At 47.9% G+C, this 15,076-nt stretch overlaps 1 protein-coding gene across 1 annotated transcript in view; it reads left to right on the top strand.

Moving 5' to 3' along the window:
* SBNO1 (strawberry notch homolog 1) overlaps window positions 1–3,293 on the top strand; it is a 34,080-nt gene extending 30,787 nt beyond the window's left edge. Inside the window, exon 32 of the mRNA XM_074159541.1 lies at window positions 541–3,293. Coding sequence (XP_074015642.1) covers window positions 541–683 — 143 coding nt within the window. The 3' untranslated portion in view covers window positions 684–3,293. The remainder of the gene's footprint in view (window positions 1–540) is intronic.
* Window positions 3,294–15,076: the final 11,783 nt, after the last annotated feature.

Raw genomic sequence — 15,076 nt, 5'->3', positions numbered from 1 at the left:
AAGTCACATGTACTCAGTAGTTTAGAATGACTGCAAGAGGACAATGTCATTTCTTGTCGTTAAACCTCTTGGTGAAGCCCTCATAGCAAGTACCTCACAGGCTGAAATCTCCATGTTTTTTTACATGTGGGCTTCCTGTGGATGTGTTTTGCAGCTCGTATGCTAGTGACAGTTTTCTAAGATGTTGAAACTAGGTTTTTTGTGTTTGAACTCTCATGGTAGTGTAACTTCCGTGAGACTAGAAAAGCAAAAATAGGTGACTTCTCATTTTATGTGGCAGTGGGTAACATCAGGAGAAAAATTGTCTTTGGGGGCAAAATTGCCGTTGTCTATTGCTTCATGACCTAAAGGATCAGGTGACTTCTGAAGATAGATCTCTTCTCGAGAAGCAGGACTTGTAGCTGCACTTGATTAGACTTGACATTACAAGTCTTCACTGTTGACAGTTGCATAAATTAAATGGTGGAATCATCAGCCTGAGGTTTTAATGAACAAATTGTTTACACGCTTATGAAACAATTGATTTATTGCTGTTTCCAGGTTTGATCATTCCTGCAAATTGTGTATCGCCCCTTGTAAACCTCCTGTCAACGTCAGACCAGTCTCAACAGCTCGCAGTACAACAGCAGCAGATCTGGCAGCAGCATCACCCGCAGAGCATCACCAACTTCAACAACGCATAAGAGGACAAACTACAGGTGTTGACTTTGGTGTTTGAGGAAAAGGCTGTAAAAGCATATCTCTTGCATAAAAATCAGGGACAGATTCCAAAGAAATATAACTTTTTCAGTTCAGTTGTGTGCTCTCAAATACTTTGGGAATAAAGAGATCTTAAAAAGGTTGGTAGAACTGAAAGCCAGCAGTTGTTCATGGTGGTGCATCTGTCTTTCCTTATGCTCTCTGTAGTGCTTCCTGTTTGCTTTTACTTTTGGCCTTTTAAGCTACAAACCACAATTTGTTTGAAAATGCTTGAAAATCCCCAAGCAGGCTTTATTTTTATCTTGTCATACAGTGCTCAGGGTTTAACGCAGTGCATCAATGCCATTGCTGTGGGAGATATCCTTGAATGCATGTATTGAGTATATATATAGAAAATATATATTGGGTTTTTTCTCTTCAATTATGAGTTTATAAAAGCATGAAACCTAGAGGTTGCACATCATGCATTCAGGTTCCTTCCCAGTTTCTGTTTGACAGTGCATGTCTTTGGAAACGGGCATGGACAGGATAAACACACAGGACAGGAATTCAGAGAGAAACACAATCTTAGTTGTACAGCATTGGTTATTGCATTTTTATAGTGTTTATACCCAGGTGTTGCATTTTTTCTGGTTCTCTCCTGGGGGTTATATATTTGAGTCTACAACATGTTCTTTTTGTGATAAACATCTTAAATTAAAATTAGTTCATTTTTAATGTATTAATGGTATTCCTAATGTGTACTGCAAAGATGGCTGGATGCCTATTTTCCTTAAATTGAAGCATTTCCTTAATCCGAGGTGGTTATGGAAACTTAAGTGCAAATTCACTTCCATCTCGCATACAATCTTATATTTTTTACTTCATTAATGTAATTTAATTTGTCACTTGTAAGATGAAACCTTACTTGAGCTGTAAATTAGAGAATGGGAAACACTTGAGGGTTCCGCTGTATGTGCTGTTTCTGTTACCCAGTAACTTGAATACTGTTTAATATGTTGTAAGACATTGTAGAGTTTATCTGGAGCTGTTTAAAAGAAATTGTAATGTACAAATGTGAATAGTCACTTATCTATAATATGGGTAAGTTTTGTTTTGCCTATAATAGTAGATGTTTATAAGAAAGTGAAGGACAATGTTTGTCATTTCTTGCTTGCACAGGTTGCACTATTGAAAAATTGAGATTGTATAAACCTGTCCAAAAAAACTACAAGATAACGATCTTGTAGATGTCAAATAAAAGTTATTGTACTAACAAGAAGTGGAGTCTTGTTTAGGCAATCACTGTATTCCAAAAAAACTAACAAGTCTGTACAATTGGAATTCGACAGGACTTGGCATGTTCCAGGCTGCTTTAACCAGGCTTCTGTCTTGCGGCCCGACTGTTTCGGTTGAACTCATTAAAGAGGCAAGAAGGAAATTGTGTTTAAACCCTGATGCATGTTTTAAGTGAGGCTCACCTGACAGAGCAGCGATGCGCTGTAGCCTGTCTCACTTCTGTAAACAGTGAGCCAGAGTCAAGTGTCTTTGAGTTGTTCCATAAGTAACGGGGCCAGAAGTTCCACAGTTTGGTGAATTATTTTGCTTGAGGTTCTGTTACTGCTGCCTGTGCTGGCACCCCACCGCGGTAACGCGCGCCTGCCTGTGTCCTCTGCTCCCAGTCCCAAACAGTCGGGGGGATGAATCCCCTGCACATGCTTGTTGCTAACTGGAAACGCAGATGTAGAATAAATTGCCCTGTTGCCGTAGCACCTACTACATCTCTCTAAAGAATGTAGTGCAGGTGGTAGGTGTGTTGGGAGTTGTTAGTCCTCTGGTAGTAAAGGAAGCCTGGCTGGGTGTTGCGATGCCAGCAGGAGCTGATGGTGCCCTGGAAAACTGTAGACCAGGGTGTGGGGGAGGATGTTCATGTGTTTTATTCCCACCGTTGGGTGTATTTGGCATCTGGTCCAGGAGAAGCAATGGGATTTGGAGAACTGTGTTGACAGATTACTGTTGCAACAGATAGTGAACCAAATAGCTACTAACAGCAAGCTGTGTGGACTTCACTGTCTCTTTGTTTTTTAATTATTTGGTGTAGAAACTTCTACCATCTGAGATGGTAACATTTTTAGGTCTTAGTCCTCAGTAAGGTGGTTCTAGAAGTGGTAGGTTCACAAATAGTGATTTTTTTATTATTATTATTATCTTTAAACAAGTTATCTATGATTCTATTATTTAAATACACTTCAGTTCCTAAGTGCTCTTCTCAGCCTGTTGTGCTAACTTTTGGTTGTTGGGAGGAGCAATTACTGAACAGGATATTCTCCGTGTTGATAAAATAGTATGGTTTGGTTATTTTACGTATGTAGCATATGCTGTTCACTCGCATCCTCTTAAACTTCCAAACGTTTTGTGTCCCCTCGAGGGGCAAAACCCAAGAGTACTTACAAAATCCATAAGAACCATTCCCGTTCTGGAACTCTGTTCCCCACTTGCTGTCCTTTGCCTTCTCTCTGCTGTGTGCCACCATCAGCGCCTTGGCTTTGTCATTCACCTACTAACGCATCTGCATCCACCGCTCTGCAGCGTTAGAACATCTTCCATGTTAATACAAAAAAAAAAAAAAAATCGGTCTTCAAGCTACAGAAACATTTTTATCTTGAAAGTTACTGATCGGTGGTTGGGGTGTGGGGTTTTGGTGGTAGTTTGTTCTTTGCATGAGCTGCTGGTAAAGGTTGGAAGAGAAAAGGAATATAAATAGTGCTGTGGATGGGGTAAGGCACAGTGGGGCCCATCAGACAGACATCCTCCCAGGGAGGAAAAAGGAGAGACCAATTGTCGTGTCATTAATTATTAGGCGAGGCAAGAGTAGTCTCTGTGTTTTTCCTGTGTGTGGGGAATTGATCTGCTTCATACGAATTGCCATCTGAAATGGATGTAAAATTCATAAAGGACACACATCTCTGGTAACCGGCAAAGCTAAATGTAAAGCGGCAGCCATTTCTGTACCGCGTGAGTTTCGGAAGCTTGCTGTAGAAGGGGAGCATGTAGCTATTTAAGTTGACTTGCGAATCGAAGGGATAAAATTTTGGGGTTTCTTATTTAAAGTGTCCCTTGACAGCAACTAAATTTTGACTTGCTAACTAGTTTCGTACTTACGCTGTCTGACATGGTGAATGCGATTGTAACCCATGAACACCCCTCTCTGCACAGCAAGTTTACAGTTTTCTTCCAGTTGCTGTACGGTCCGTTGGGGACACACACCTCTTGTAAGGACTTAAAAGTTCCCCAAAGATGCTGGTTGTCTGGTCAGCGTGTGGCGTTTCCTTTGTAAATGAAGAAAGCTCTGCAACCTGTAAATGTTTGTCAAGCGAGTTACCGAGGGGGTTTTGTATTTTTCCTTTGCGTTTGGAATAAGCTTCATTCAGATCCCATGGCAGTCTGTACATATATAGAAAGAGTATGTATGTATATAGAGATGTTAAAGGCTACTGAATTATTGAATGTAAATAACTCTTGTTTTCCTTTTGTGTTTGGGTTTTTTTTTTCCTTTCATGACTTTCCCAAGATGTATTCCTATTTTCTCAACCTGCCAAACAGGCAGTTTGTGTGTACTTTGAAATATATATAGCATATATAAAACTTCCGAGGGATGTCTCCATACATTGTAGATGTTTTATGTTGTCATCATTTTTTTTTTCTGTCCGTCTTCCACAATCCTTTTGATGCAATGTGGTTTTATTCTATATTTTTAGCATATAATGCATTTTCTTGAGAGGAATTGATTCCCCATGTCTTTCAGTGGCTGGTGCTATTCACTTCTTAGTGCCTGTATCGGAGAGAAACAAATATTTGAATTTTCATGTAGTTTGTTTTCTTTAGTCTTTTCAGTGCATTTCCGATCTTAAGCTTTAATCCTGGATACGTTCCCATTTTCTTCCACTTCTTACCATCTCCAGTTGTGCATTCAGTGAGCGCCAACGATACAAGTTCTAGAATTAGATGCATTATCAATAGGACTTGCCCTCTGTCCTAAAATGTAAAGGTACGATTACTACATTCACATGAAGTGTTAAATGTCTCACTCTAGAAAGGTAGGTAATTCGAGAGGAGAAGAGATACATCTGTTGTAGAGTATTTCCTGGGAAAATTTTGAGCTTCTCCTTTGAGGACAGGCTGAGAGTTGGGGTTGTTCAGCCTGGAGAAGAGAAGGCTCCGGGGAGACCTTAGAGCCCCTTCCAGTCCCTAAAGGGGCTCCAGGAAAGCTGGGGAGGGACTCTTGATGAGGGAGGGGAGCCATAGGATGAGGGGGGGCAGTCTCAAACTGAAAGAGGGGATATTTAGATTAGATATTAAGAAAAAATTCTTTACTGTGAGGGTGGTGAGAGCCTGGCCCAGGTTGCCCAGAGAAGCTGTGGCTGCCCCATCCCTGGAGGGGTTCAAGGCCAGGTTGGATGGGGCTTTGAGCAACCTGGTCTGGTGGGAGGTGTCCCTGCCCATGGCAGGGGGGTTGGAACTGGATGATCTTTAAGGTCCCTTCCAACCCAAACCATTCTATGATTCTAATATCAAAATGTGCAAAACGGAGGCAATGGAACTTTCTTGCCTTTGAAAAAATGGTACATATTTTTAATTATCGGCTAAAAATACATATATCAAAATTAGAGGTTAATGAGAAGTCCCTTGAATTGTCTGTCTCTTACTTAGCCCTTAAGCTTCCAGCAGTTGTCACACAGGCTTTGCCCTTCTCTTGCTGGGAAGGACCGTGTCCGTAGGGTTGTTCCCTGAATGGAGCGGTTTGCAGCCTGTTGACTGGGAGAGTCGTTGCAAGAAGCGTCCAGCTGCAAATAGCAACAAAACACTTCTGGTAGTTTCTGTGGTCAATACAAGCTTTGACAATGAACGTGGAGAAATAATGGAGGTGTGGGTGTCACGTACCGGCGGGTGCAGCGTGCGGTTCCCTGTCACAGCCTCCCGCGGTACAGGCGGACAGGGCCGGCAGAAGCACTGACATAACCCAACGGTGGCGGTGCCCGGGTGCGGAGTGAGGCCGGGGAAACCCCCGGGGGTGACGCCGCGGCCGAGAGCAGCGTTGGCCTCGGTTGCCGGGCGGGTTGTGCATCGAGTCTGAGACGCAACAACTCTCTTTTTAAGGAGAAAAACACGAAGGAGGGAAGAAAAGACTGGGAATAGCAGTGTTTCCCAGCCGGGCTTACGAAGCTGAGGGTGCTGCCTCTAAAAGCTTCTGCTAAAGAGTGATAAGTAAAAACCAAGCAGGAACTTATTTGATTTGATGTGCTTTGCCGTTTCTTAATTGATCCAAACCAATTTTTGAGTGAATGACGTTCGAGGCAGAAATAAGATTGAAGAACAGGAACTGGACAGGTTTCAGCTGAGGCCAAGACTCCTCCAAGGAATTTTTCGCCTGCTGTCATGAACCGATACCGCGGGATTTTCTCAAACTGTGTAAAGGACGTCGACGCTCCTTTCCAGAAAAGACATTTGCGCTGAGAGGACAGGCTGAAGGTAATGGATCTGCCGCGCTTAAGCAGGCAGCTCAGCCGATACAGAAACGCATTCGGATTTAAGCAACATCTTTTGGTTATGAAAATCCTGCAACGTTTAAATACCTGAACCAACACCTGTAAGGTTTTATTTTTTAAGAACGAAGCTTGGTTAGCGTTTCTGAACTTAGTTGCGCTTAGGGCGTAACTTTAATGAGACGGGACTCCTGCAGAAGGGTAGTTGTCCTGTATTTGATTTGCTCTGTGGAGGATAAAGAGACATTTCTGCTGACGTTTCTGTTTACATCCGTATTTATGTATCTGCTTCCCCATTGATAACCGGTAACAAGCCAAACTCATTGCACGTAACGGCATTTTTATTTGCCAAGTCATTTGGTTTTTTTTTTTTCAGTCGTTGACCTGAAGTCCCACTGAGTTTTATTTGAGGCGGGTGTTCCCCACCTCAGCGCCTTCCAGCAGCCCCCGCGGAGGGGGTGTCCCGCGCCCCTGCCGTCCCCCTCTGCCATGAGGTTCCCTCTGCGCGACGGAGACGCTATTTTTTTACAAACAGAACCTGGCTATTAGTGCTTCTTCAGTCTACACCTTTCATAGTCCAATGCGACGGAATTCCAAAGACGGGTAACATTTAAGGTGAAGTGTCTGAGTCTGCCTTAACTGGAGATGTTTGCCAACCTTAAAGACGTCACCCTCCAGCGCCGCGCTGCGTGTCCCTGCGTCCTCCTGCCAGCAGACAGTACCCGTGCCTGCCAACTGCCCTCCTACAAAGGGGCAGAACTTCCAGTGCCCGGCCTAAAAATATTACGGCAAAGTTTAGAAAGATTTATACTCATAAAAATTACAGCCTGTGGAACACAATGAATTCTGTATTGAGTTGGGTTTGGGTTTGTTGGGGTTTTTTTGGTAAAAAAACGTTAATTAAACCAACGTTGGGTTTTTTTTCTCCCTTTTAATTTTCTATTGTGGAACTTACCCACGCAGGTTGTTTACACTGGGACGCCTTTCAGCAATACTTCACACATTAAACATTGTCGCTCCATTTTAGGATCCTACGGACCAGTAGAAGTTCCGTTGTAGTAATCCAAACATCTTTTCTTCCGATCCATTTAAATACCTGGCACTTAACCTGGTTAATTTCACTGGTTAATTAAAGTGGCTTTATTTGTAGTTAAGAGCAGATTCACGACGTTCTTTGAATGCGAATTGTAATGATCTTAAAAGAAAGAGGAGGGTTTATAAAAACTGTGTCAAGATTGGAAAGTATCAACTTCTTCCTGTTCCCTGCATAGCATGCGAGTGCCTTTCCTTTGTCCAAAGAGGTAGTTTGGGATAAACAGGCTAATTTAATCTTATTTTTGTGTATTGTTTTATATCGATTTTTGTTCTCATTTCCCCCAAATCTGGAGAGGTGATGATGCCAAGTTCTCAGCCATAAGTGAAGATGCCCAAACCTCAGAATTTAATTATTCATTTTCATAAAGCAGTAGACTTTGTTCTGTAAGTAAGGGAGAAATGTCTCAAGAGAGGTTTTGGTTGGCTTTTTTCCAATATGTAAATAATACACGTTAAAAATGCCAGGGAGGCAGCTCGTGAGCTGACGGCTTCTACCTTTGGAAGCCCAGGTCTGGTTTGTATGTTCCTTCCTTCCACATTTATAAGCTGGATAAATTGACTGTGCTAAATATACAATGAATTGCAGGGCATGAAACGGAGATCCGTATCGGCTTAGCCACAGTGACCAAGTTAAATCATAAACCAGGGTGCAAGTGATTTAATTACTCCCGGGTAAGATCTCCCCTGAAGTTACTTGGAGTGAATAAAAAGGTAGCTGTGAGGAATGGAACCGAAGATCTGAGCCTGCAGCTGGTCCCTGCAAACCGTCCCCGGCGTTACCCTCTCCGTGCCGGAGCACTGGCCTTTCGGAGCGGGCAGTGCTTGGGATTGGGACTTCCCTGCCTCCTGCCTGCTTTTGTGAGGGACCCTCGGTTCTCCCACCCCCAGCTCGGGCTTTGGGGCTGCAGGGTGGCTGCTGAGCCACAGGCGTCCCACCGGCCCTTTGCCGCTTCCCAGGGTGGACTCCAGCAAAACACTGGTGTTTCCTCCCTTCCCTGGCAAGAGCAAAGCACGTCCCAGGCCCGCGCTCCTGGGGAGGGGAGGATGCCGGGGCCTGGCCTGCCCTTCTGAGAGCCCTTTTGGGCAAGCGGACCACACTTCGGGGGCTCGGGGGCTCTGCCTTCGGCTCATGCCTCAGCCACGCCGTGTTCGATGGCGGGCAAGGCTCGGCCTCAGACTGCTCTATTCAAATTACGGGCGACGCTACCTCCTGTGACGAGCGTCTGCCAGAGCTGTAAATCCTTCACATCCGGGATTGTCCCTCCCTTTCTCTGCGCACACGTAGAGACCCCGACCACGGGGCCGGCACGGCGGCTGCCAGGCTGCAGCCTCCGCCGGGGTGGCCGGCTGGCCCGTGGCTCCACGGGGAAGACCCACAGCGTGTCTCCTCCAGAGAGACCTGGGGGGACCCCACACGCTCCCCTCGTTGCTTTTGTAGGGGGAGAAGGAGGGGTTCGCAGGCCGTATTCCAGGGCAATAGGCTGCTGCTGTCGCTCTTCAGGTAGACATTTCGGCAGAGTTTGATCATTCGCCTGCCTAAAACCACTCAGCATTTCCAAGCCCTAACGCTGCGGGCATCGTCCCAGCCCACGGCCCCCGCCGGGAGAGTTGAAATCCAGCAACGGGCACTGCAAGACTCCACACGCTCTGTGCTGAGCTGGGCACAGAGGCTTTTACCCCCGCCGCCACCCTCGCACGCAGACGCCAGCTCAGCCGGAGCCGTCCATCCTCAGGGCTCTCACTCGGGCACCGAGCGGTGTCCTGGGGCAGGAGCTCAGCAGATGTGTTGGACTCGTCCTGGCAAAGGCTGTGTCTGAGGTTCAGGCCTGGGCAGGGGAAGGCAGCGCCGTGCCCAGCAGTGTCAGCTGGGGGGGGGGGGGCCGTACGGTGCCTGACCTGAGACCCCCCCAGGAGCTGCCCGTGCCGTGCACCGTGCTCTGCAGCAACCTGCGTGGTCGTTGTCGCTGCCATTCACCCCCTGGTTTTCCTCCTTCCCTCCGCTCTGTGCTCTTCTTGCACCCCCCCATTTCCCACCCACACCCCCCCCCCCAGTTGTTGTGAAGCTCCACATTCCTTTCCTCACAGTCATTTCCATTTTCCAGCCCTGGGCTTTGCTTCCAGTCTCTTCTCCGCTTCCTTTGCTCAAATGACCAGTAACAAAACAATTAGTGATGCTCCCATCTGGCTTTAAAGTCAGTGTCGCAATAAGGCGATGAGGGACAGAGGTGTTTTGTGCCTCTTACTTGTTTCGGGAATACGTCACCGGTCTGGTGACACTTGGTTTGCACTTGGAGAGTTTTCTGTGAGACTTAACCCCAAAGGGTCCCTCCAAAAAGTAACTCGGTCCTGCAGCCATCGCAGGTGACACGTGGATGCTTATTCCACGCCCCGGCACAATTTGGTTAGAGCCTTTGGGTGCGTGGCACCAGCCTGCCAACGGGAGACCCTTCGGGTGAGCCAGCGCTCAGCTTTGCTGCGGATTCCTCCCCCCCCGCCGGGTTCCCGGAGGCAGAGCAGGTTCAGGAGCTTTCCCAGACAGGGCTGGGATGAAAGCAAGTCTCCAAGGCTGCTCTGCCCCAGCCAAAGGGTGGGGAACTGCCAGCTCCCCGGGCCGGGCCGCCCTCCTTGGCACAGCCTTCCAGGGCTGGAGAGTGGGAGGGTAAGGAGAGTCCAGCCCGCAGGGCGAGAAGGGAGAGTCCTTCCAGGCAAACCGAAGGAGCCGGGCAGGGTGGAGCGCTGGTTTGTCTGGAAAGACGGCGCAGGGAAGCCCTAACGTGAGGATAACGTGGTAATCCCTGCAAGCAGCAGCAGCAGCAAGGAAGGAGGAGCCCCTCTGCCCGAGCCCCCCGCTGGGCAGCCCGCCTGGCTTCACTCCGTGCTCGGCAGGACAGGGAGAGCTCTCCCACCACGGAGGGGGGCTCAGTAGCTTTATTTGCCTGTTCTTAACAAGCAAAACGAAGCTGTTTCCTTTCTGCTCTTATTTTCTTTGCTGGTTTTCATTGGAATCTGGGCTGGTTTTGATATTGGTGCCTGGTGCTTGTTTGCCTGGCAAACTGCAAAGAGGAAAAGTCTCATTAGAGAGATTCCAGGCCTGTGCTTTTGCGGCTGAGGGCTTGGAAACTTCTCATTCCCGCTCTGTGGTCCTCCAGGGAGACCTCCAGCCCGAGCAGGAGAGAGCCGGCTTGCTACTCCCGCTACCTCAAAGGTAAACCCAGAGTAGCGTGAAGGCCTCTTTATCTTAAACATTTCCAGCCTCTTCCGACACCTTTACAGGTGTTGTTTGCTTTTCCTCCTTCTGGTGGACGCCATCTCTAAGGCAGAACATCCCCCTCAAAGATGGAATGAGCCTGGAATCGGCTCCTCAGCCCACAGGGCAGCACCCGCGCGGCGATGCTGAGCAGCTGTCTGCCTGGCAGGGCTGTTCCACTTGGCAGCCAGACAAAGGACTCAGGAGTAGGAGGAAAACAAGGCTGGGAGGGAAAGTCGCTCCAGATAATACGGCATCTGGCCTGGGAGGAACCATCTCAAAGTGGGGAGCAGGGCTCGGCTGGGGAAAAGGAAAGAAAACCAAAAAAAAAAAAAAAAAGTTTGTCTGGGAGAATTTAAGGGGAGAGCTTGTCGGGAATAGGCATCCAAACTTCGATCCAAAATCCAAAAATCATTGCGAGCCCGTCTGCTGACGCGGGCCAGGCGCTGGGAGAGGATTTCCTGGGGCCTGGCTCATGGCAGCTGCTGCTGCGGCACTTCTGGCTTCGGCACTCAGCATCGCAGCCCCCCGAAGGTCTCAGGGGGCTGCTTCCCGCAGGGGGGGAAGTAATCCAGAGCTCCCAGGGGAATTTTGAGGTGAGAGAAGAAAAGGCAACAGGGTAGAGCTGGGGAACCTGCGTTTCTGTTCAGGATTGGGTGTTTCTCGTGCCTTTTGGTGAGGATGGGGCAGTAAGTGGCAAACACTAGCCAAAAAGCAGATCGCAGTGGAGGGACACCAAGGGCCATCAGCGTTATCTCGGGAACAAAAAGAGCAGGAGGGAAACCTTGTCCCATCGGCAGGAAGCAGTTGTAGGGAACAGAGTCAGGAATGTAGGGAGCTGTAGCAAGGCGATAAGAAGGGAGCAGCAACGGAGCCAAAAAGGATAAAATGCGCAATTTCCCCTCTGTGCCAGTGTCCCAGGCAGCGCCGGGAGCACGCGAGGTGTCCCCGGAGCGGGGCCTGGGGAAGGGGGTGTTCTGCACCAGGGTCATTACAATCCCAGTAAGAAAGGTACTCGGCTCTGTAAAGTAGCTTTTGAGATGTTATTTGTCAGAGCTGCCACCCGCTTGCATCCACCATGTGTGCTCTTCGAAGAGGTTAAGTCTACCTTCACTCAAGACTTAAAAAGCTTCATTTTCAGCCTAGGCCTATCAGAGACTTTTCACCTCATTTTGGATGATCATCTCGGTTTTAGCACAAGAGAGCAGTTTGGAGACTAAATTAGCGCTTGGAGTTTGCAGCTTACATTAGTGCTCAGAAACTTGGAGTAGGTGCATCTATGATTACTTTATGCATGACGCTGGATCCCTAGAAATGTGGGGATAAACATCTGAATGTAAACCCCTTCCAGAAAAAGGAACAAATTTCCCAAGTCTTTCCCACTGCTGCTACACGGGGCTCTGTGGCGGGCAAAGGACAGTCAGAACATCCCCAAGTGACTCAATTCATGAAACCTGACAACAACTAATTACATTGAAATTAATGCGCAAATGTAATGTTTTACACGTGTCAAAAACACGCCAGGAAAACGCAGGGTCTTGCCGTGCCGCCTTTAATTCTTCCCGTTGTTGATTTAGTCCAAGATGATAAGAAACAAGCCCAGTTCGTGCTCTCCATTTGCAGGTCTCCAGGAGCGTTGCCGCACAGCTCCGCAGACACTGATGGCTATTTAGCTTTATTTCCAGATAAAAGCGGACAAACAAGTTTGTCTTTAAGCATGGCCCAAGGCCCCCCAGCTCTACCGCGGGGAATCGTCCTGACAACCAGCTGCCAGCGCCTTCCAACATCACGCTTTGCATGCGTATTCCTTACACCCTCGCCGGAGGGGCCCGGCATCCAACCTTGCGGAGTTTTGGGAAGGGAAAACCTCCCTGAGATCAGTCAGAGTTTGGCTAAGCAGGGGCTGGGAGGCTTACTCTGTGGAAGCGCTGGCTGCTGAGTATTCCCAGTGGTTTGGGAGGAGCAGAGGTGAGAAAGTCAAACCAGGAGAGGGAAGAGTGAAAATACAAGGGGAAAAAAAAGAGGAGGGCGACGGGGTGAATATTCCAGATCTTACACAACCGGGAAGAGGTAGCCACACCTGGAAAATATATCATCTGCATTCGCAAACGACTGAAGAGACAGGCACCTCTTACTGTCCGTCCTCCCTTGCTGAAAAACAAGCACAGGCATTTATTTTCAAGTTACCTCTTAGCGTGGAGAAGACTTGAAAATGTCACACGTGTGATAAAATGGCTCTGCTGTATTTCCTGCTTGATGACTTGGCCACTTGGCGATTAAGAGCTGCTTTTGCTGTCAGTAAACAAGACTGTGCCACCGGTCTGCAGAGCAGGGACCTGTGGCTTGCTGCGAACAGCCTGGAGCCGTAGGCGTTACACTCGATGCTGGGTTTGCCTCTGCAGAAGACAGCTCTCAGCAGTGCAAGCCATGCTGCTGACTTACACCAAATTTAAACTGCAGGCAGCCCCTCTGAGGGAGCTCAGATCTGTGGTCACCCTGCTGAACTGTTGGCCCCGGGCCCAAGCAGGATGGTGGTTTTATTCTTGTGGCCACACCTGGTTCAAAACAACTGAAGTGAACGCAGAGAGCACATGGCAGATGGGAAGAGCTTGCAGGTACTTCCTACCCAAGCCAACTTCAGTGGTGTCTGAAAAAAAAAAACCCAGAGGCAGCTCGTAGAGTCAGTTGAAGCCCAGCAGTAAGGTTGTCATTTATCAGGGTCCCCGTGTCTTGTGCCACCACAGCTGCCGGTGCCCAGAGAGCTGCGGAGCAGACATAAAGGGCCGAGATGTGACACTGCTGGGTTCCTGCGTATAGCACAATTGATCTGGCCCTACCTGACCATCTCATCATCCTGACCCTCACCGTTTGCTCCAGAGCTCGCAGTGTCTTGTGCTGAAGAAAGGATAATCTCTACAGGATCATCTCCTTATCCCCCCTCCTGGAATACTGTATATTTTGAAGCTGTCATTATAAAACTCAAGTGAAACACAGGGGATCCTGTTCTTCGCCGTGTTGCTCTGAGCGCAGTTTCGTGGAGTTGGTGTAAAGCCGTGAAAAACACGGCAAGCTCGGAACACTCCCATTTCGCACTCACTTGGTGTGACTGTAAACAACCGCACAGCAGTGGAAAATCCCCAAGTGGCATGGCATGCCCCTTGCCTGCAGGGCTCCGCTGGCCTTCCAGGAATCGACAGAAAGGCAGTTATTTACAAACTTGGGAGCAAAGCTTTAGGGATGCAGAGTTCTCATCATGCAGTGCTGGATGTGAGGGTTTACCGGTGTGATCTTTCAGGGCTCTAATAAGAATTACGCAGTTAAAGCCCCAAGCACCAGTGTGAAAATGTTGTCACTGAGCGTGTAATTCTGCCCCCGGGGCTCTCGGGTCCCCTCTCTCGCAGACGGGAGCGTGGGTCAGTTGCTGTACGGATGGTCTGTGCCACTGCGAGCTTCGCCACGATGGCTGGAGTCACGCACTCACACTGGAGATGAAATACAAAACCATAACAAGATCACACATTTCATCTGGCACCACTCATGATTTTTAGATGTTTCTTTCACACAGTCGCTAGGGCATGAGCCGGGGGGGTTCAAAGGCTGCCTCGCTTTCCCCACTCTGCCTCGATTCTCCTTTACCTGGAGGAAATCATCCAATTGCTCTGCGACTATTTCCGTGTCTCTGCGATGGAGATGCTGCCCCTGCAGAGCAGCCCGCGGTGGCAGATACTATGGGCCTAAATCCCTGATACTTAGAAGGAATTTGCCCCTGACTTCCCCGGAGCAGGATCGGGCTGTGTTTGCTGTCACCGCCATTAAGAGCAGTATATAGCCTTGGATAGACATTAATTAGCATGTGCAATTAGACCACCAAGTACCTCACCGATCTCAAGAGCGGCTTCTGCTGAGATACAGGTGTGGGTCCTGTGGGTCTCAGGCTGAGCTGTGTACAGGAGGAGAGGTTGTCCAGGTCCCAAGCAGTAATATTGGTGTAAATCTGGAGTAATTTAATGATTATAGAGGTGTGCTTGAGATTAATTGACAGAAGAAGCGAACCTGAGTGTCTCGCACCAAAAAGGATGAGTTCTGGAGCGGCAGACACAGGCTGGAAACATTAATAATTTAACCTGTGAATTTGAAAAAAAAAAATTTTTTTTTTTTTTGTGGGGAAGTTTTACTGTGGCTTGCAATGAGAAGAAGAAAGAAAATGAGTCAATTATCAACGAGATTCGTATTTATTTTTTAATCCCTCAGAAGCTGCAATCTACATTAACCTTCAAGTGGAGAGAAATAGTGGTTTTGAAAGGAAAAAAAAAAAAAAGGCAAGACAGATTTTTCCTTGGCGGCATCTCGGAAAAAAAAATAAAAATCTTTTATTCTAAACTTATCAACAGGTATTTTCCATCGAAATTAGCGGGTGGGGGGGAGTAGGGGAATAAACCAGAGGTGAAGGGCTGATGTGAGGTGAGGGGGGGGAGGCGGGAAGGCAGCGACAGTCGGGCCACCCCGAGGGACC

The sequence above is a fragment of the Numenius arquata genome, chromosome 16, assembly GCF_964106895.1.
Source record: "Numenius arquata chromosome 16, bNumArq3.hap1.1, whole genome shotgun sequence".
NCBI lineage: Eukaryota > Metazoa > Chordata > Aves > Charadriiformes > Scolopacidae > Numenius > Numenius arquata.
Note: the sequence above shows the minus strand (reverse complement) of the source record. Positions and strands in the feature narration are given on the sequence as shown.